The sequence below is a fragment of the Loa loa genome (assembly GCF_000183805.2).
Source record: "Loa loa unplaced genomic scaffold supercont3.8, whole genome shotgun sequence".
Taxonomy (NCBI): domain Eukaryota; kingdom Metazoa; phylum Nematoda; class Chromadorea; order Rhabditida; family Onchocercidae; genus Loa; species Loa loa.
Genome location: NW_018108188.1, coordinates 65,930 through 81,025, shown reverse-complemented (window position 1 = coordinate 81,025; position 15,096 = coordinate 65,930). Strand labels below are relative to the sequence as shown.

The following is a 15,096-nucleotide window of genomic DNA, read 5'->3' as shown; positions in this document are numbered from 1 at the left end:
AATAATAAAGTCATTTCACGAAGTGCTGATTTTTGACGATCCATAAACCAGAGAAAGAAAAAAGAGTGGAAATTGTGAACGAATTTCAGTAAGAAATTTGAAAATCATTGCTTTAAGCATCTTTGAGATTCAAGAATTTATTTTATTTTAAGAGATGGCTTCATGGTGAAATGCTTTATTAGAAGGTTATTTTGGAAAGAAGCGGTATTGCGTAAGGAGTGACGCTTTTGACGTTCAAATGTGTTGTTTTGAGAATTTATTGCCGTATCCTTTTTCAGCAACTATGATCACTGCTTGGAAAGGAAGCACAGTGAATTAATTTTTCTCCTCCTGAGGTGTACCACCAGTCCACTTCGAAAAATTCCCATCTGACAAAAAGAAAATATTGAACTGTGTATTTTTTGTCAGTACCACTAGCGACTTGTGCTGAAATTACAAATGGCGTCAACTGAAATACAAAAAAAAGGAAAAAAAATTAAGAGAATTAAAAGCATGGAAATTTAAGTTTGTAATCGAGTAAGAACTTTAAAACAAATGAATTATAGTCTGTGCAGGCTCTTACTTCTCCTTCTGATACCCGGGATTATGAAATTCATTCAACTTGAGTAAATTAGTTTTCATCTCGCTCACTACTTCTGTCAACTACATCTTATCCCAATGATTGGATTGCCTGTCACATCTTCAAAAGGCTGCTACTTTTTCAACTTTATCATTGGTATACTTCTAAGATAGTAATGATACTTCCAAATTAAAATGTCATCAATGATAAAATTTACGATAAATTATAATAGTTTGGTGATTTTCTTGTTTAGTTCACATCTATCCACTGCATATGTAAAAAAAAAAATTCAGATGCTGGAAGTACCTTCTAATAAAGCAGTGAACATTGTCAACCAAATATACCAAATTAAAAAATGCAATTTATTCTCCATTGGATTCCGAATACTTTTCTGCAGAAGACAGTATTCACGAGAAATCATCCCAGATATCATGATTATTTTACGAATATTATAACAATTTATGACAATATATGATTGCCATCATTACGACGATCATCAGCTTTTAACGATTGCTGGACGAATTTCACGCACTAATTTTTATGTCACACAATTCTCTCCACAATATCCAATTCTCTCCTTTGATTACATCCGCTTTATTCTTTCAAACATTTTTTCATTTTCTTCATCCTAATCTAAATTATGGGAAGCCAAAAACCTCGACATACTGATGTGTATTTTCATCACGTGAACAATTCTCTGATTCATTACTTGATAAAATAAAATCATAAATGCCCTCCTAAATTTGACACAACTCCTTGAACAAAATTACAACGGCATTTGTTGAAACATTGGAAAGCCTTCACGAATTCATTGGATCCTCTATGGATACCTGTAAAACCCTTCCTTGGTTATGATTATCTTATTCAATCTGTGTAGCTCAAAATACTTTTAAGATTTAAGTAAATCAGCTTTAAAATGAAACTCTATTTCAGAACGAAAACACCATTTAGTACTGGTAACATATGAGCAGCGATTATTTGTTATGCAAAATCACACAGTCAAGCGACATAAGCTATCACGCGCGGAACTTCCGATAATGAATTCCACAACCTAGTCCGATTCACTTGCCAACTAGTAGATTAACGGTTACGAACAAGTACATGCTTTGCAGGATAAACGAGTACACGTTTATTTACAATTTTTTTTTGAATACAAAATGACTTGAAGCCAATTCTTGGATTAGTTAAAATGGAAATGAAATTTCGAGAAAATCTGGACAGAAATAACAGTCGTACAATTTAAATTTAAAATAAAAAATAATGTGAAATAAGCCCAGAAGTAAGAATAGTATTGTCAAAGGCCTCTCAAATTAACGAAAGTAACAGTCCTCGGAACAAGAGAGAGAGAAAGAGAAAGTCATCAGCTCGCTCACAATTCTAGAAAGACTTAAAAAAGAGATGATGGGAAGAGAAAAAAAGCTGAGAGCTAGTGTTTTTCAATTGTGGAGAAAATTTTATATAGAAACATCGCGGAATGTACAATAAAGAACCTTCTTGTCTACAATTCATGTAAAATATTCCTATTTGGTAAATGAAGTGTGAATACATTTTGTGTGTAAATCACTTATGTTGTCCATGGTATTCATTAAAAAAGAAAAAAAAAACAATCCTCAAAGGATCTGATCAAAAAACTGTACAAACAGAGACATAGTATGAAATTAGGAAACATTAACATATAAGTGAGGGAAGATTTTCCTTATACCTTTACAAATTAATTACTGTGTTACTCTTACAGCACACATTTACCTATTTGAACCGTTTTGGATAGAAAAGAGGCGGTGGTATGATAGTGACTTCGCAACAACGATACGTCAAGATAAGGCAGTCATGCAGAGATGAACTGAATTAAATGTTATGACTGATAAATCCATGGAAAGATAGTACACAAAGTTTGGATTCTTCTAAGGAATGTTTCACTTTCGAATTTGAAAAACAAGATCGCGTAATAAGGAAGCAGATTCTTACAGTGTGAAAATACAAGAACACTTTGTATAGATTATATAAAAGGTTACTAAGATAAGAATAAAATTTATGAAATATCACTGATTCAATCGAATATCACAAGGCATAAAAAATAAATGGTAAATGATATCGGAAGAGATCAAATTTTGACAAAATTGTTGAATAAATAATAACATCAAATTTGTCATACTTTAATAATAAATTAATGATGAACCCTGGTCCAATTACCATAACTCCCTTATCAACATCAAGATGATATGAAATCCTGGAACACTTGCTCCAGTCGGCCTCAATGGAAATCTATTGTCATAAATATGACTCAAGTACTTGCATACCTGAAAATTAATGAAGAGTACACAACCTCTACAATTTTTTCCTCAAGGTTCTAGAATAAATTGATCTAATTACTTCCAAAAAAAAATAGAACCACTAATCCTTATAATATTATTTCAAAAAATTATAATATTAAGGAAAATACAGCCTCAATAATTTCTAAATATGACTATGGGTTACAACAATTAAGGTTCGACACTCTTTCTAGGGAAAAGCAAGCAATATAATCGTAGAACTAATAATCTAGCTATCGAATCCAATGACCAGCTCTATCATAATAGTTATCAAAGCCATTTTTACTTTTCCCTTCAATCTTTCATTTCGAACTTCTTTATGGAAAAGTATCAATCATTATGAGCTCATGAACATAATTTATAATGAATACGTGCAGTTCGAATGGTAAAGTAAACATGCGAAGTCACAGTATACCGTTTTCATGTTTCATGATCTGCTTTGTTTCCTTTGTTTCAAAAACGTCTCGTAGTGGTTGTTGCGTTTCTTGTTTAGATGATACGGTAGGATGAAAAATGTTAAAATGACTTGGAAGGTTGTCATGCGATGACAATATGTCCGGTTCCCGCTGCAAAAATTATTTATGAACCAAACTGCTTCAGAATTGTCGGCAGCCGTAAAACTTTTATGACCGTATCTAACAGTAATTTAAAAAACGATGGAAAGATTTAATTAATATAAAACTGGAATAAATATAAAGAATATTAATGATATAAACTCAAAAACCTTCACTGCTTTAGCAAAAAGCTTCCGAAACCATCTGCATACATAGTTCACATACGTTAGTTCACGCAAAATTCGAGGGTGGAAAATCAGGGGCACTCAGTTAATGATCAGTTCAGATTGAAGCGATTAACAAAGACAAGCGTCAAAGACAGTGAATGTAACTAACTTTTGCGAAACTATTCGGATGAGGAAATTGCGACTGATGCAACTTCTGTTCATCCTTAAACAGAATAGATTGCTGCAACTGTTTATTTTCAACTTTTTCATCTATCACATTTTGTTTACGCTTCTTTGCCATTGCTGCCAATTTTTCACTCGTATCAAAATACCACACTGTTATAGCATAGCTAAAATCAAAATCCAACTGCAATAATGATGATAAGAGGTAGCTGACACTAAAGACTGTAGTCAATTAAGGTTAACAATTCTGGAACAGTTGTAAACGGTTTTTTAAGCAACATCGGGATCGTCATACTGAAAATTTAACTACAACTAAATTAATGAATCCTAACCATTATTCCCAATACTCAAGACAGTGAATGAAGAAATTTTCTAAAAAGATTTCTAAAGAATTTCTGAATAAACTTGAAAAATTACCGATCCCGATATACTGGTCGAACTTCATGTGGATTTCGACGATCTGACCATAAAAGTAACAGCCGGTCAGCTCGTGGCTCGATATCCAGTGGAACACCTGATGTTTCAGGAAAAAGCCTGAAGCAACCACCATCCTGAAAAGTATACAGTAACAAAGCATCAAAAGAAAGATCATATAAGAAGTAAAGAAACTGATACTGTAAAATCTGATAATAGAATTGAAGTCATTTTCGAGATTGCAAATTAATCAAATAAATAAAACAGTTACCTTTTCAACATTCCAGTTCTGATTGCAGTAATAAATAGCTGTAATACAACGACCATCTTTCATCGGGTTATCAATGTGTTTCACATAATGTGTTCCATTTGATGGATATATTGCCAGCATTGCCTAAACAACGTGTATTTCAGTAAAACATTAGCAATTTGTAACAGAAGGGCAAACCTCAGAATGCGATTCAAAATGCTATTCAAAAAAATCGTAGACACGAGTGATGTATTTCAAAAGAAAACTTGGAAGATATGAAAATGAGAATGAGCTAATACTAGGAAAAAATAATTCCCTTATAAATGATTCTAATGAAGATGAACTGTGATATCAAATGCATTTCTCTTCCTTTTTATACAACATATAGTTAATATTCATATCTGCATCATGAAAGATCAGATATGACTGTTTTCATGGCCATTCCTCGCCTACACTTTCACAACTGTTGAGTTTTTCGGTAATAAAAATTAAGATAAGGAAATAGGATGAAGCGATAGTAAGAGAAGAAAAAGATTTCGGAAGTGATCTCCATACATGACTGGTGTTTTTGTTAATTCAGATCCAAGATATTCTTCAGAACAACTGTTGAATCAAGTAAACAGTAAAAATTTGGGAAAAAAGAAACATTTTCTTACCCATATCATCACCATTTACAGCAATCTGCACGTTGTAAAATTAGTGTGAGGAAACAGTAGAAATACTCTTCGAAATCACGTAAATTATCAAACAAAAGGTTATCAGCAATTACCCGTGAGCGTCCATTAATTTCATAGGGTACACGGCCATTAAAATGAACAATGATGGAATCAATCATTGAGACAAGCAAACGAACTGTCACTGCCACACTTACTCGTTCATCATTGCTGTCAAACCAATAAACCTGAAATTGATGCTATCGTCGTCAGGAAAAATTACATGCAACCAAAGGAATTAAAGAAAGGTCTTTTATGTGTGCCGACAAATTTCTTACAGGATGGTAACTACTAAGTTAATGAAAACAATCATTATAGGTGGCTAACTGAAATTTCGATTGTTAGAATTTAGAAATGTGTAATAAATACCATTTATGTACGTGTAAATTGTAATCGTGAAATAAAATGGGTTAGTAAGACCATGAAGAAGTCAACCTAATTTGCCTATGATTCAGATGTGAAATTCAAATGTAATATAAAATGTAGATAGAATGATTACGATGTGCAATATGTTGCAATGATGGATAAGGAAGCGAGCATAATAAAGTTTTTTATCATAATAAACTTCTTATGAATAAACTTCTTATTCAATAACAGTAAGCGACGAATTTTATGAAAGATAGGAAAAGATAGGAAAAGCATGAATCAGAGATTATATTGCTTAAACAAACGAGATAAAGCATCAAGCATCTGGGTAAGAGTTTAAAGATCACAACAGTTACTCTTTCCGCAACAGTAAACAAAAATTCAACTGACCTTATCCGACCGTATATTTTGTGAATTTGAATTCAATCTTGTTTCCATCAGTTGTCCTGGTTTGAAGACACCACTATTGTACAAATAATTCATTTCCCTAAAATTTGAGTTAGAAATTTTCGATAAGTGTAAGTATGGGACAAAATAGAACATCTGATTGCATGATCAATTCATTTCTCCAAAAACATGAAGAAACGGTTAAAAAGTTAGTACTAAAGAAAAATTAAAATTGTACCCATGAATGCGACAACAGTGATTTTGCCCAAGAAAATTATCCACGATAGCCCAGCCATAATCATTTAAGCACTTAACAGCATGATCCGCAATGCACTATAAATCAAAATTAGATAAAACATTTTCCATCATTTAATTTTTCCTCGATTTTAAAAAACTTATTCTACCTCCAAGCACATTAAATGCTCAAAAAACTAAATTCAAAATTGAAATTAACAATTCAGTTAAATTCTTATTATTAACAACAGTTCGTTCCATACCTTAAGGTGCAAAGCAACTGCTTGTTGTTGGTGGATTGCCAATCCATTAGCAGCAAGTACTTTCAAATGATCGTGCAGGCTAATCTAAAATGGCAATAACCGTTCTCGAAAATTACTGGATTTTTAAATTTGAAAATGATGGCCGAAGTTTGCAACTTTAGAAAGATTTAAAGTGATAGTTAAGGGAATTAGCTGCTAAAATATGAAATTTTTTTCTTTTGGAAAAAAACATAAATTACGATGATGTATTCCTGTTGTCATGGTAATTTTTTTTTTTTGGCAAAATGATTAAAGGAATTAATCAGAAAATTACCGTGAAAACAGAATTAGCAAAATGATCAATCAGTTGAGAATGCCTGCAGTTCATCTGCAGTAATCTTTTCCTCGATACTTTCTCCGGTGTACTAACGGTTTTTTCAAGAATTTGACTGTCTGGATGGCATGTATTAATAAGATGTTCACACAGCTTATCGCCTAAAGCATGATCAAAATTTTGCATACATAATATGGATTATAAAAACAGCAGTATCTTGTGAAATTCATCATCACTTATGATTCGATTTAGGAAAATGTGTTTTAAAAAGTAAATAATCAAATTTGAACGGAATCTAATTTTTTTATGAAAAAAATCATTCTTACTAAGGCTCAGATTCAAGTTTAAATTTTGGTAGTTGAGAGAGAAAACAATTACAGGAGCAAGATTTCAAGTATTTAAATGCGGCACTTATTGGCAAGGATTCGTTAGATGGACTTGGCAATAGATGAATAGCACCAGGCCTAGTTTTGAGAGCTAAAACTTCCAATTTAGAATATGAAATCTGTTTTTTATTTACCAAATAATACGCACACTTGAATAAAGGATGGCTCCAAGAGGCATTTTTCTATTGGCAATGTGGATATTTAACAATGCAGAGACCACCTACAACATTTCCTGTCATACTAGTAATATCCAAACGTACCATAATTTCAAATACTAATCCATATCATAAGTAAATACTAGCGTACCTAACCATTTTGCAGCTGTCACTACTGTATAACCATCAGAATCTGTGAGTTTATCAACACTTCTCTGTCCAATAGTAGCAGAAAGTGTAGTAGCACCAGTCCTTGTTAGTTGAGATTGCACAGTTTTGCAAAGCGGTTTATGCCGTTTCCAATCAAAATTCTGCAAAAAGAAAAAAAAGAAAAAATAGCCATAATTGAATGGGATTTATAATAACTGTATGTACAAAACATATTTACTTTGTGGCTAAATCCCTCAGATTATATCTTCTTTCATCTTACCGTTTAGTATAAAAAGAGAACAAAAAATACTTCAGGAGATTTTACATAAACCCATAAAGATAGTACTATGGTCAAGAAATATGAATCATTGAAGACATTATGAACTGATTTTAGTTCCAGTAGAACAAAATTAATATGCACACTTTAGACAGTATCAATTTAATTATAAGGTACTAATTCGTCGAGTAAATATTATAACTTATCCACCGAAAGATTCCAACGCTTATTTTCTGACTACCAATACGTGTCCATCTTGCCACATATGAATCGAGTAGCAGTTCAGTATTCAAATGAATTATCGCGCCGAGTATACGCATCCCAAAGTGAAGTGAAAAATGAAATTTGTCTGCTCGAGGAAGTCAAAACTTTCAAGTATGGAAACCCAGGATATTCCAGAAATGTGGGAAAGAAATCCTTAAATGTAATTTTTCTACGTTCTTTCAATCCAGAAAGAGAATAGGGGAAATCGGGAAAACAAGTATCAATCCAGCACTTTCACGTGGTCAGAATTATTTCTCATTAGATCGTATGCATTTTTGAGTTTGATTAAGGAAAAACGGTAAAGCAATCTTCATTTAAAAACACACTGATTTAAAGTTTTTAAATGAGAAATCTTCCCTCAAAAGTTTGCACGAAAATTACTGTTACAGATATATACTTGTAGTGTCGCTATAAAGTAAAAGGAATCTGCCAGTAATCAATAAAATCGAAAATTACTGATTCACAAAATTGTTATGGAATTGCTATAATAATCATCTCTAAGAAGATATACGAGCTTAAAAATCTGAAAAAGTTTATTTATGGGCATTTGAAGTATTTGAATAATTTCAAATGTTTTAGATTCTTCCTTTCTCCCCTTCTGACTATTTTTGTGAGAATGTCAAAAATTTCTGTGTATTGATGGAATGTAAATTTAAAAAAAAAAAAGAAAAAAAGAAGCACACTATCTTATCATCTCCACAATCTTTTCCATTCGAGAATTTTTTTTAACAAAGATTTTTCATTGAAAAAATGCTACATTTTTTTTAAAGCCGATGTTAAACAGAAATATTTCATTTTTCAGCATCATTCTTTTTTAGTTCTCGCACGTTTGATTTTTGCAATTTTATTGGATATACACAAAACTAATTAAAGGAAAGGAAGGAAAGTAAACTAACTGGACGTAAAGAAACGATTCCCGCAGCCATTATCTGATGAAATCATGCTAATACTGAATCTATATTAATGAATTGAAAAATTACTACTGCTTATCAATCAAAATGATTTACAGCAATTTTCGAAAAAGAAATAGAAAGGGTTTGACTTTCGTCCATTCTATGAGACATTTTCCGTTTCTTATTTCACAGAACCTTCAAATTTTGTAAATTCCTCGTTGAAAGCAGATATGCAATCTGAACTTAAGTATAGCGAAGTCATTATCAGAGAAAGCATTGTTCTAAACAGAGGCAGACTCTATAATCCCACTGCTGATACCAAACGGAATAATATCGGTATCTAGTTGAAATGAAGATGAACAAGTAGAAGTTGGTACTTTGGACTTATTCTTGATCATCAATATCACTCTGTTACTTGTGAGTCATCGAAGAGAACAGACACCACACCATGTGTTAAGCATTTGAGCGCTTTTATATCTTTAGCAGTTAATACAAACTGATATTAGCTCATAAAAAGCCTTGAAATCTTTCCTTATCACCTAGTTTCTTATTTAAATCTTCTTGGATGTAACTATTCCGGAAGTAAATTAGAAATAATTGTAAAGATAAAGTTACTCGATGTTCTTCGCCACAATATGCCACCATACTGCATTGCTTACATTGTGATAATGCATTACCATCAATCGACTTGGGAGCTCCACAAACTGCACATTCTCTGGAAAATTTCATGAAACCTCTGAAAGATTTCATAAAATCTGATATGGGAGGCACTCAAAGTATTGTTAGAATTTTTGAAAATCTGGAAGATGACTACGCTAAAATTGATCCCCGAAAGAGTCCGATCTAATTTAAATCAATTCTGATCAGTTCGGCTCGATAATTACTAGTTGGTACTAACGGAATCAATTTAACTCGATATCTGATCAGATCGATTTTAATCCAAACAGCATAGATCAGTTAATGTTATTGAGAGAATTCATTACAATTCAATTCCAAAATTTGAAAATGCTAGAAAAAAGAAGGAAAACTATAGCAACTGCCTCCCAATAAATGACTTCATCACAAATTATTACCATCCGAGAATACACTAACTTATAAGCTTAAACGTTGAATGCGCATCATCTCCTAATCTGCCGAAATGTGCTCTCTATCACTGCCATAACAACTAATCATGGCTATTTGGACCTTTTCCTTATCCATCGCCACACTGTTTCTCATCATTATTTTCGATCCCTGATCAAACATCTCTCTAATTTCTACAAACTCCGTTTTCCAATACACAAAACTACTCTCTGACCTTCCTTTCATCTTTTTCTCACCATTTGTTTGCAGCGTTGCATTTCCGCTGCGCGCTACAGGTCGTGAAATCAATCCGTTCAGGTTGTTAAGAATCAATTAACAGTTTTGACTTGATCAGTACTTGGGTATGTTGTATATTATATTACACGTAATGAATATTACAAAAATTTACTGCTTTTTATTTGCTGCACCCATTCTTCGTTCGAAAACCTATTGACCTGTCAGGATTCGCTCGTTTCTTATATCTGAAATTATCACTTTATTTTGTTACTGCTACCAATCTCTACTGAGTAACGTTACGGTATCATGCAGACCATGGTAACTGTTGTTCACTTAAACTTTCCTTCGATAACGAAGTTGCGTCATATTTCATAAAGTAATACGCAACACGTTGCGCTTCGTAAAACTAAACTTAGGTATATACCAGTGGCGTACTGCAGTTAACCAACGTTAAGTTTGCATTTGCAAGAAAAATAAAATAAAAAATATTGAATTTTTAAAGTGAATGTCAGCAGTTATTTTAATAAAATACTGCCAATAGCAATTACAATGTTCAATTTCCTTTGGTCATTGATTTAGGCCATTGATACTTCCATTTGAACTTCTTTTTTACCTTTTTACTTGGCATTGGATGTCTGTATATTTTGGCTAAATATTGCTCTAAAGATATCTTCCAGCTGCACCATTTTCGGACTGACATATACTTCCCTCACTCATCCAAGCTTTCGTCCACTTTGTGGTTACTCTTCGTTGTTTCGAATTACAAGCATCCATCTCTTCACTGGTTTCTTCATTCTTTTTCTTGCTCATTGAAGAAAAATTGGACAAGTACCACTTTCAATGCCATTCGATAGACTTCGATTGCAAGCATTTATGATAAAAGAGTCAAAATCATCAAATTAATGATTAAATCTTTTTAATAAGTCTAAAAAATTCTAGATAAAATTCCCGTAAAATCAGAAATTATTTGTGTGAATTAATAATGATAACAAAAAAATTCCATCACCCATTGATATATTTAACGAGAAGATGCGTTAGTATTAACCAATTTCCGAAATGCTACTTCTTCACTATACAAATTTTCCATTTTTGAAATTTATGAGCGATGTGATTTCTCGTTGTTTTTTCAATTTTGGATGTTGAAATGTTTTCATTTTGTAACCATTCAGTGAATGGTTACATGCAAAGAAATTCGATGAGAAAGTAAAATATAAAGGTTCATAAACGACTGTTTTGTAATATACTAATTTGTATTTACCAATTTGGATGATGACTAAGATTTGAAAGTAATCCAAATTCTTTTCTGTGTATGTAGGATGCTATCACTATGCATAGAATCATATTGGTGCTTATTGTTTGCAATGTGCGCTATCAAAGGCACCAATCCATGCAATCGTTGACACAGCAGGATGACATTCTTCTTCACTTTTTGGTTTGTGATTGCAATCTTTGGATTTTATCTTGTGAGAAGCTCACCTTTGCACATTAATTTCGTAATATTAGTATTGTTTCTTTTATCTAATTAGTTTAATTACCCAAATTCGAGGTGGAAATAAGGAGAAATTTGCAACTTTGTGTTGCGTTGCGCAAGATACTTCCAAAAATACAGAGATTTTCCACTTTATGAGGTCCATTTGTGATTATTATTAATCAAGAATTACTCTTCTCTTGCGTCTTTTTTTTTCTTTTGCTAGTTGAGAAATATTTTCCCCTTCTGGAAAAAGTTGTCAATCATCATATCCGTCTCAACAATTTGGTTAGTGGTCAGTAAGTTGCCAGAAAGCATTTCAGCAATAGAACGAAATGTAAAATATGCTACTTTTCCGAAATGCTCAGACTCTGAAATGAACTTGGAGAAAAGTTTAAAAAGAAAAAAGAAAAAATTTGTTTGATGAAATAGCGCAAGTGACGGGATATGGAACCTTTTAACATGTTATGAGTACGTCATTTTAGATCAAAGAATTGATTGGCTTTTGCATAAGCCATCAATTGATTTGGTCTTTGACCAATTTCAGTTTTAATTCATCAAAGCTCGATTATGTAAAATGTCACTTCTTGTTGCATCCAACGACACATTTCACAAAAAATTATTTCATTTGACGAAGGAAATGAAATGGAAAAGACCTCGAAAACTTCCATTAAATCTTCAAAATTTTCACGCTGACAATTTTAAGATTTTGCACGCAAATGTTTTGTTTGACAAAATTTTTTCTGATTGGGAAAAGAAATGAGCAAAATGAATTTTGCGGCAACATTTTAGAAGTAAAAAAGGAAACAAGTGGAAGGCTTGTTGGGATTGTTGTTAACAGACGTGCATATACACCACACATACACACATACACACACGCATACACACACACACACATACACACACACACACACATACTTGTAATTTGCAAATGAAAGTGGCCTTTTTTATAAATTCCCCTGGAATTCCTAAACTGAAAGCCCGAACTTTTTGAAAGTAACCAAATTAGCTGAATACAATAAATAATGAGAATTCAAGAACTCATTCTTTTGGTCTTTCTTTTGGTGTGCTGTCGAAACTGCACTTCAATTATTCAGTAGGGTTTGAATGGATTTTATTGGGACTGGGACGAGGATTCAAGCATGATTCTAACAAATTTAAGTTGTAACAAAACGGGCTTTTCACGAGTTTCATGGGTACTATAGTATATTAATTACGAATAATTAATCGTCTGCAAATGCCATGCCATTCCCTTCTTTTCAGTATTTAACAATGATAATTTTACCATTCTATGAAATATATCGCAAAACAATGGAGATATTATGAAATTCAAAAAAAAAAAAAAGAAAACTAAAAAGAAATGATGTCAACATTACACAATTACACATTAGACATACAACATTTTACATTTATTGCTATCCAAACTAAGAGAAATAATCAATTTTCGAATTTCTAAAAACCATTTAATCTACTGATATATTCGGATAATTACTTAATTAATTCTATTCATGATAATTTGAAAGCGTTTGCATACTTCATTCTGGCTGTTTTTCTTTCTTTGCCAGCAAGATAAGCTAGGCTAGTGTTAACTTGTTCATTTTAGGTATGACTTTAAAGGGCTGAATTTAAAAGTCGAGTATTTGATGTATTGTTGGTGTGTTACTAATATGAATTAGTCGCATAATGTATCGTCAACTTTGATTAAAGTTAAGACTAAAAATATTTGGAGAAAGGGAATGGATCATTGTCAGAGTAATTATTTTATAACGAGAATTTGTAAAAATTATATATCTAATGAAATATTTGAGCGCAGGAGAAGGGATGGTGAAATCCTTCTATAGCAGAAAAGACACAGTGAGTTCTAAGCATTATTGCAGGAGGTTGACAAAGAAGAATGTGTCAAATTAGAATTAGAGTCACAACATTTGTTCAAATGAGTATCCTAGAGAAATGACACGAAAATTATGATGATAGAGTCGATAAAGAGGAAGGAGCAAGAATGAGATAAACGTAAGCAAGTAAGTAATGACGTTGACAATTGCGCCATGCATCCACGTGAATGAGATCACAGGCACTTTGTTTCAATTCAGTCAAATAGAATAACACAGTTCGTTGATTCATTCATTTGGCTGTTATATCATCATAAAAGAGCAAACTGAGACTGAGGAATATTCGAAAATAAAAAGAAGAAATATCACCAATGAAAGAAAAGGGAAGGAGGGAGGTTGATAGTAGTAGCTGTCATTTAATCAAAATGAAAGGTCAACAAATCACTAAATTGTTGTCTGCTTTATAGTACAAAATGCAAAATTTCAAAATATAAAGAGAGGACAAAATTTCGTAGTTCCCATATGATTGGTTAATATCTTTTGAGGAAGCCAATAGACGACAGCTAAAACACATTTCGTTAATTCATTTTGTCATCCTTTTTCATTTACCAGTTGCCGGTTATTTGTTCAAAATGTGATATAAAGTGGAGCTGAACTCCTGAGAGAATTCTCAAGAAGTATAGTCTTTTGCTGATTGTTAAATCGTCTGAGAATTGCAACCTTTCCCAAATTCTCTTCGTGGAATGATATGATATCAGTTTTAAATGAATATTTTAACAGTAATATTAGCTGTTAAATGTTGACTTTACTAAGCTCTCGATATCTTCCTGACATCTCCATTCTGAAGTTCTATCTCATGAAAAGCCTGTTCAGTAAATTTCTCAATTAAGCCGACACAATTTTAAGTACATTTCTTTGCTTTTTAAATATTCGTAGTTGACGAGTGAAAGGATACTGTAACTTGTAGTAAATGGCGCAAAAAAAAAGGTGCAGTAAATTTGGAAGGCCTTGACACAACTTATCATTAGAAATGGAAGTTCAATGGGAGAGTATCAGAAATAGTAGTCGTTAACAGAATATAATTATTCTTGGTTCAGGTGTCTGTATCCGATCGAGTAGATGATAGGCGAGATTCCTTAAGAAAAGTAAAAAGATAGGAAGGGACTGAGATCTTCCAATATGAAAATGGATAATTTTTTTTTTTAAACTGGACAGTCAAGTATTAACAAATAGATATCGTATCTTACATAAAAATGAAGAAAAAGTTACTCCAATCTGGATAAAATTTTATGCTGCAAAAGAACCTCAGTAACAATCACTGAATCGCTGCTCTTCGGATTAGTCACTCATTATTTCATAGCATCTGATATTAATATCGTTTTTCACTTGCTTATAAAAACCTTCCCGGATATCCATTCATAAAAACACCATAAATACATTTGAGATAGCAAAGTTTAGATATATTTTTTGCTAAGTTATAGTCGTAAGAATATCCATCCAGTATTCTTATGCTCCATTTCGTGAAATTTCGCAAGTGCTAATATTTGTGGACATTGATTATGTCCAACGTGACTATTATCGTTCTTCGTTTCATTTCTTGTTGGATTTATTCCATCTTAAATCTTCCGTATTCCTTTACTTTAATTATGTTGTAGATGTTAAA

At 32.3% G+C, this 15,096-nt stretch overlaps 1 protein-coding gene across 1 annotated transcript; it reads right to left on the bottom strand.

The window, feature by feature from the left end:
- Positions 1-3,272: 3,272 nt before the first annotated feature.
- Positions 3,273-10,331, bottom strand: LOAG_16560 (CBR-EGL-9 protein; the record flags this gene model as incomplete). The annotated part of the gene is made up of 12 exons (XM_020449213.1): positions 3,273-3,434; positions 3,759-3,939; positions 4,190-4,323; positions 4,458-4,580; positions 5,206-5,337; positions 5,906-6,002; positions 6,141-6,235; positions 6,400-6,483; positions 6,713-6,873; positions 7,405-7,564; positions 9,453-9,552; positions 10,309-10,331. 12 exons carry the CDS (start codon positions 10,329-10,331, stop codon positions 3,273-3,275), a joined length of 1,452 nt encoding a protein of 483 aa, XP_020307282.1.
- Positions 10,332-15,096: the final 4,765 nt, after the last annotated feature.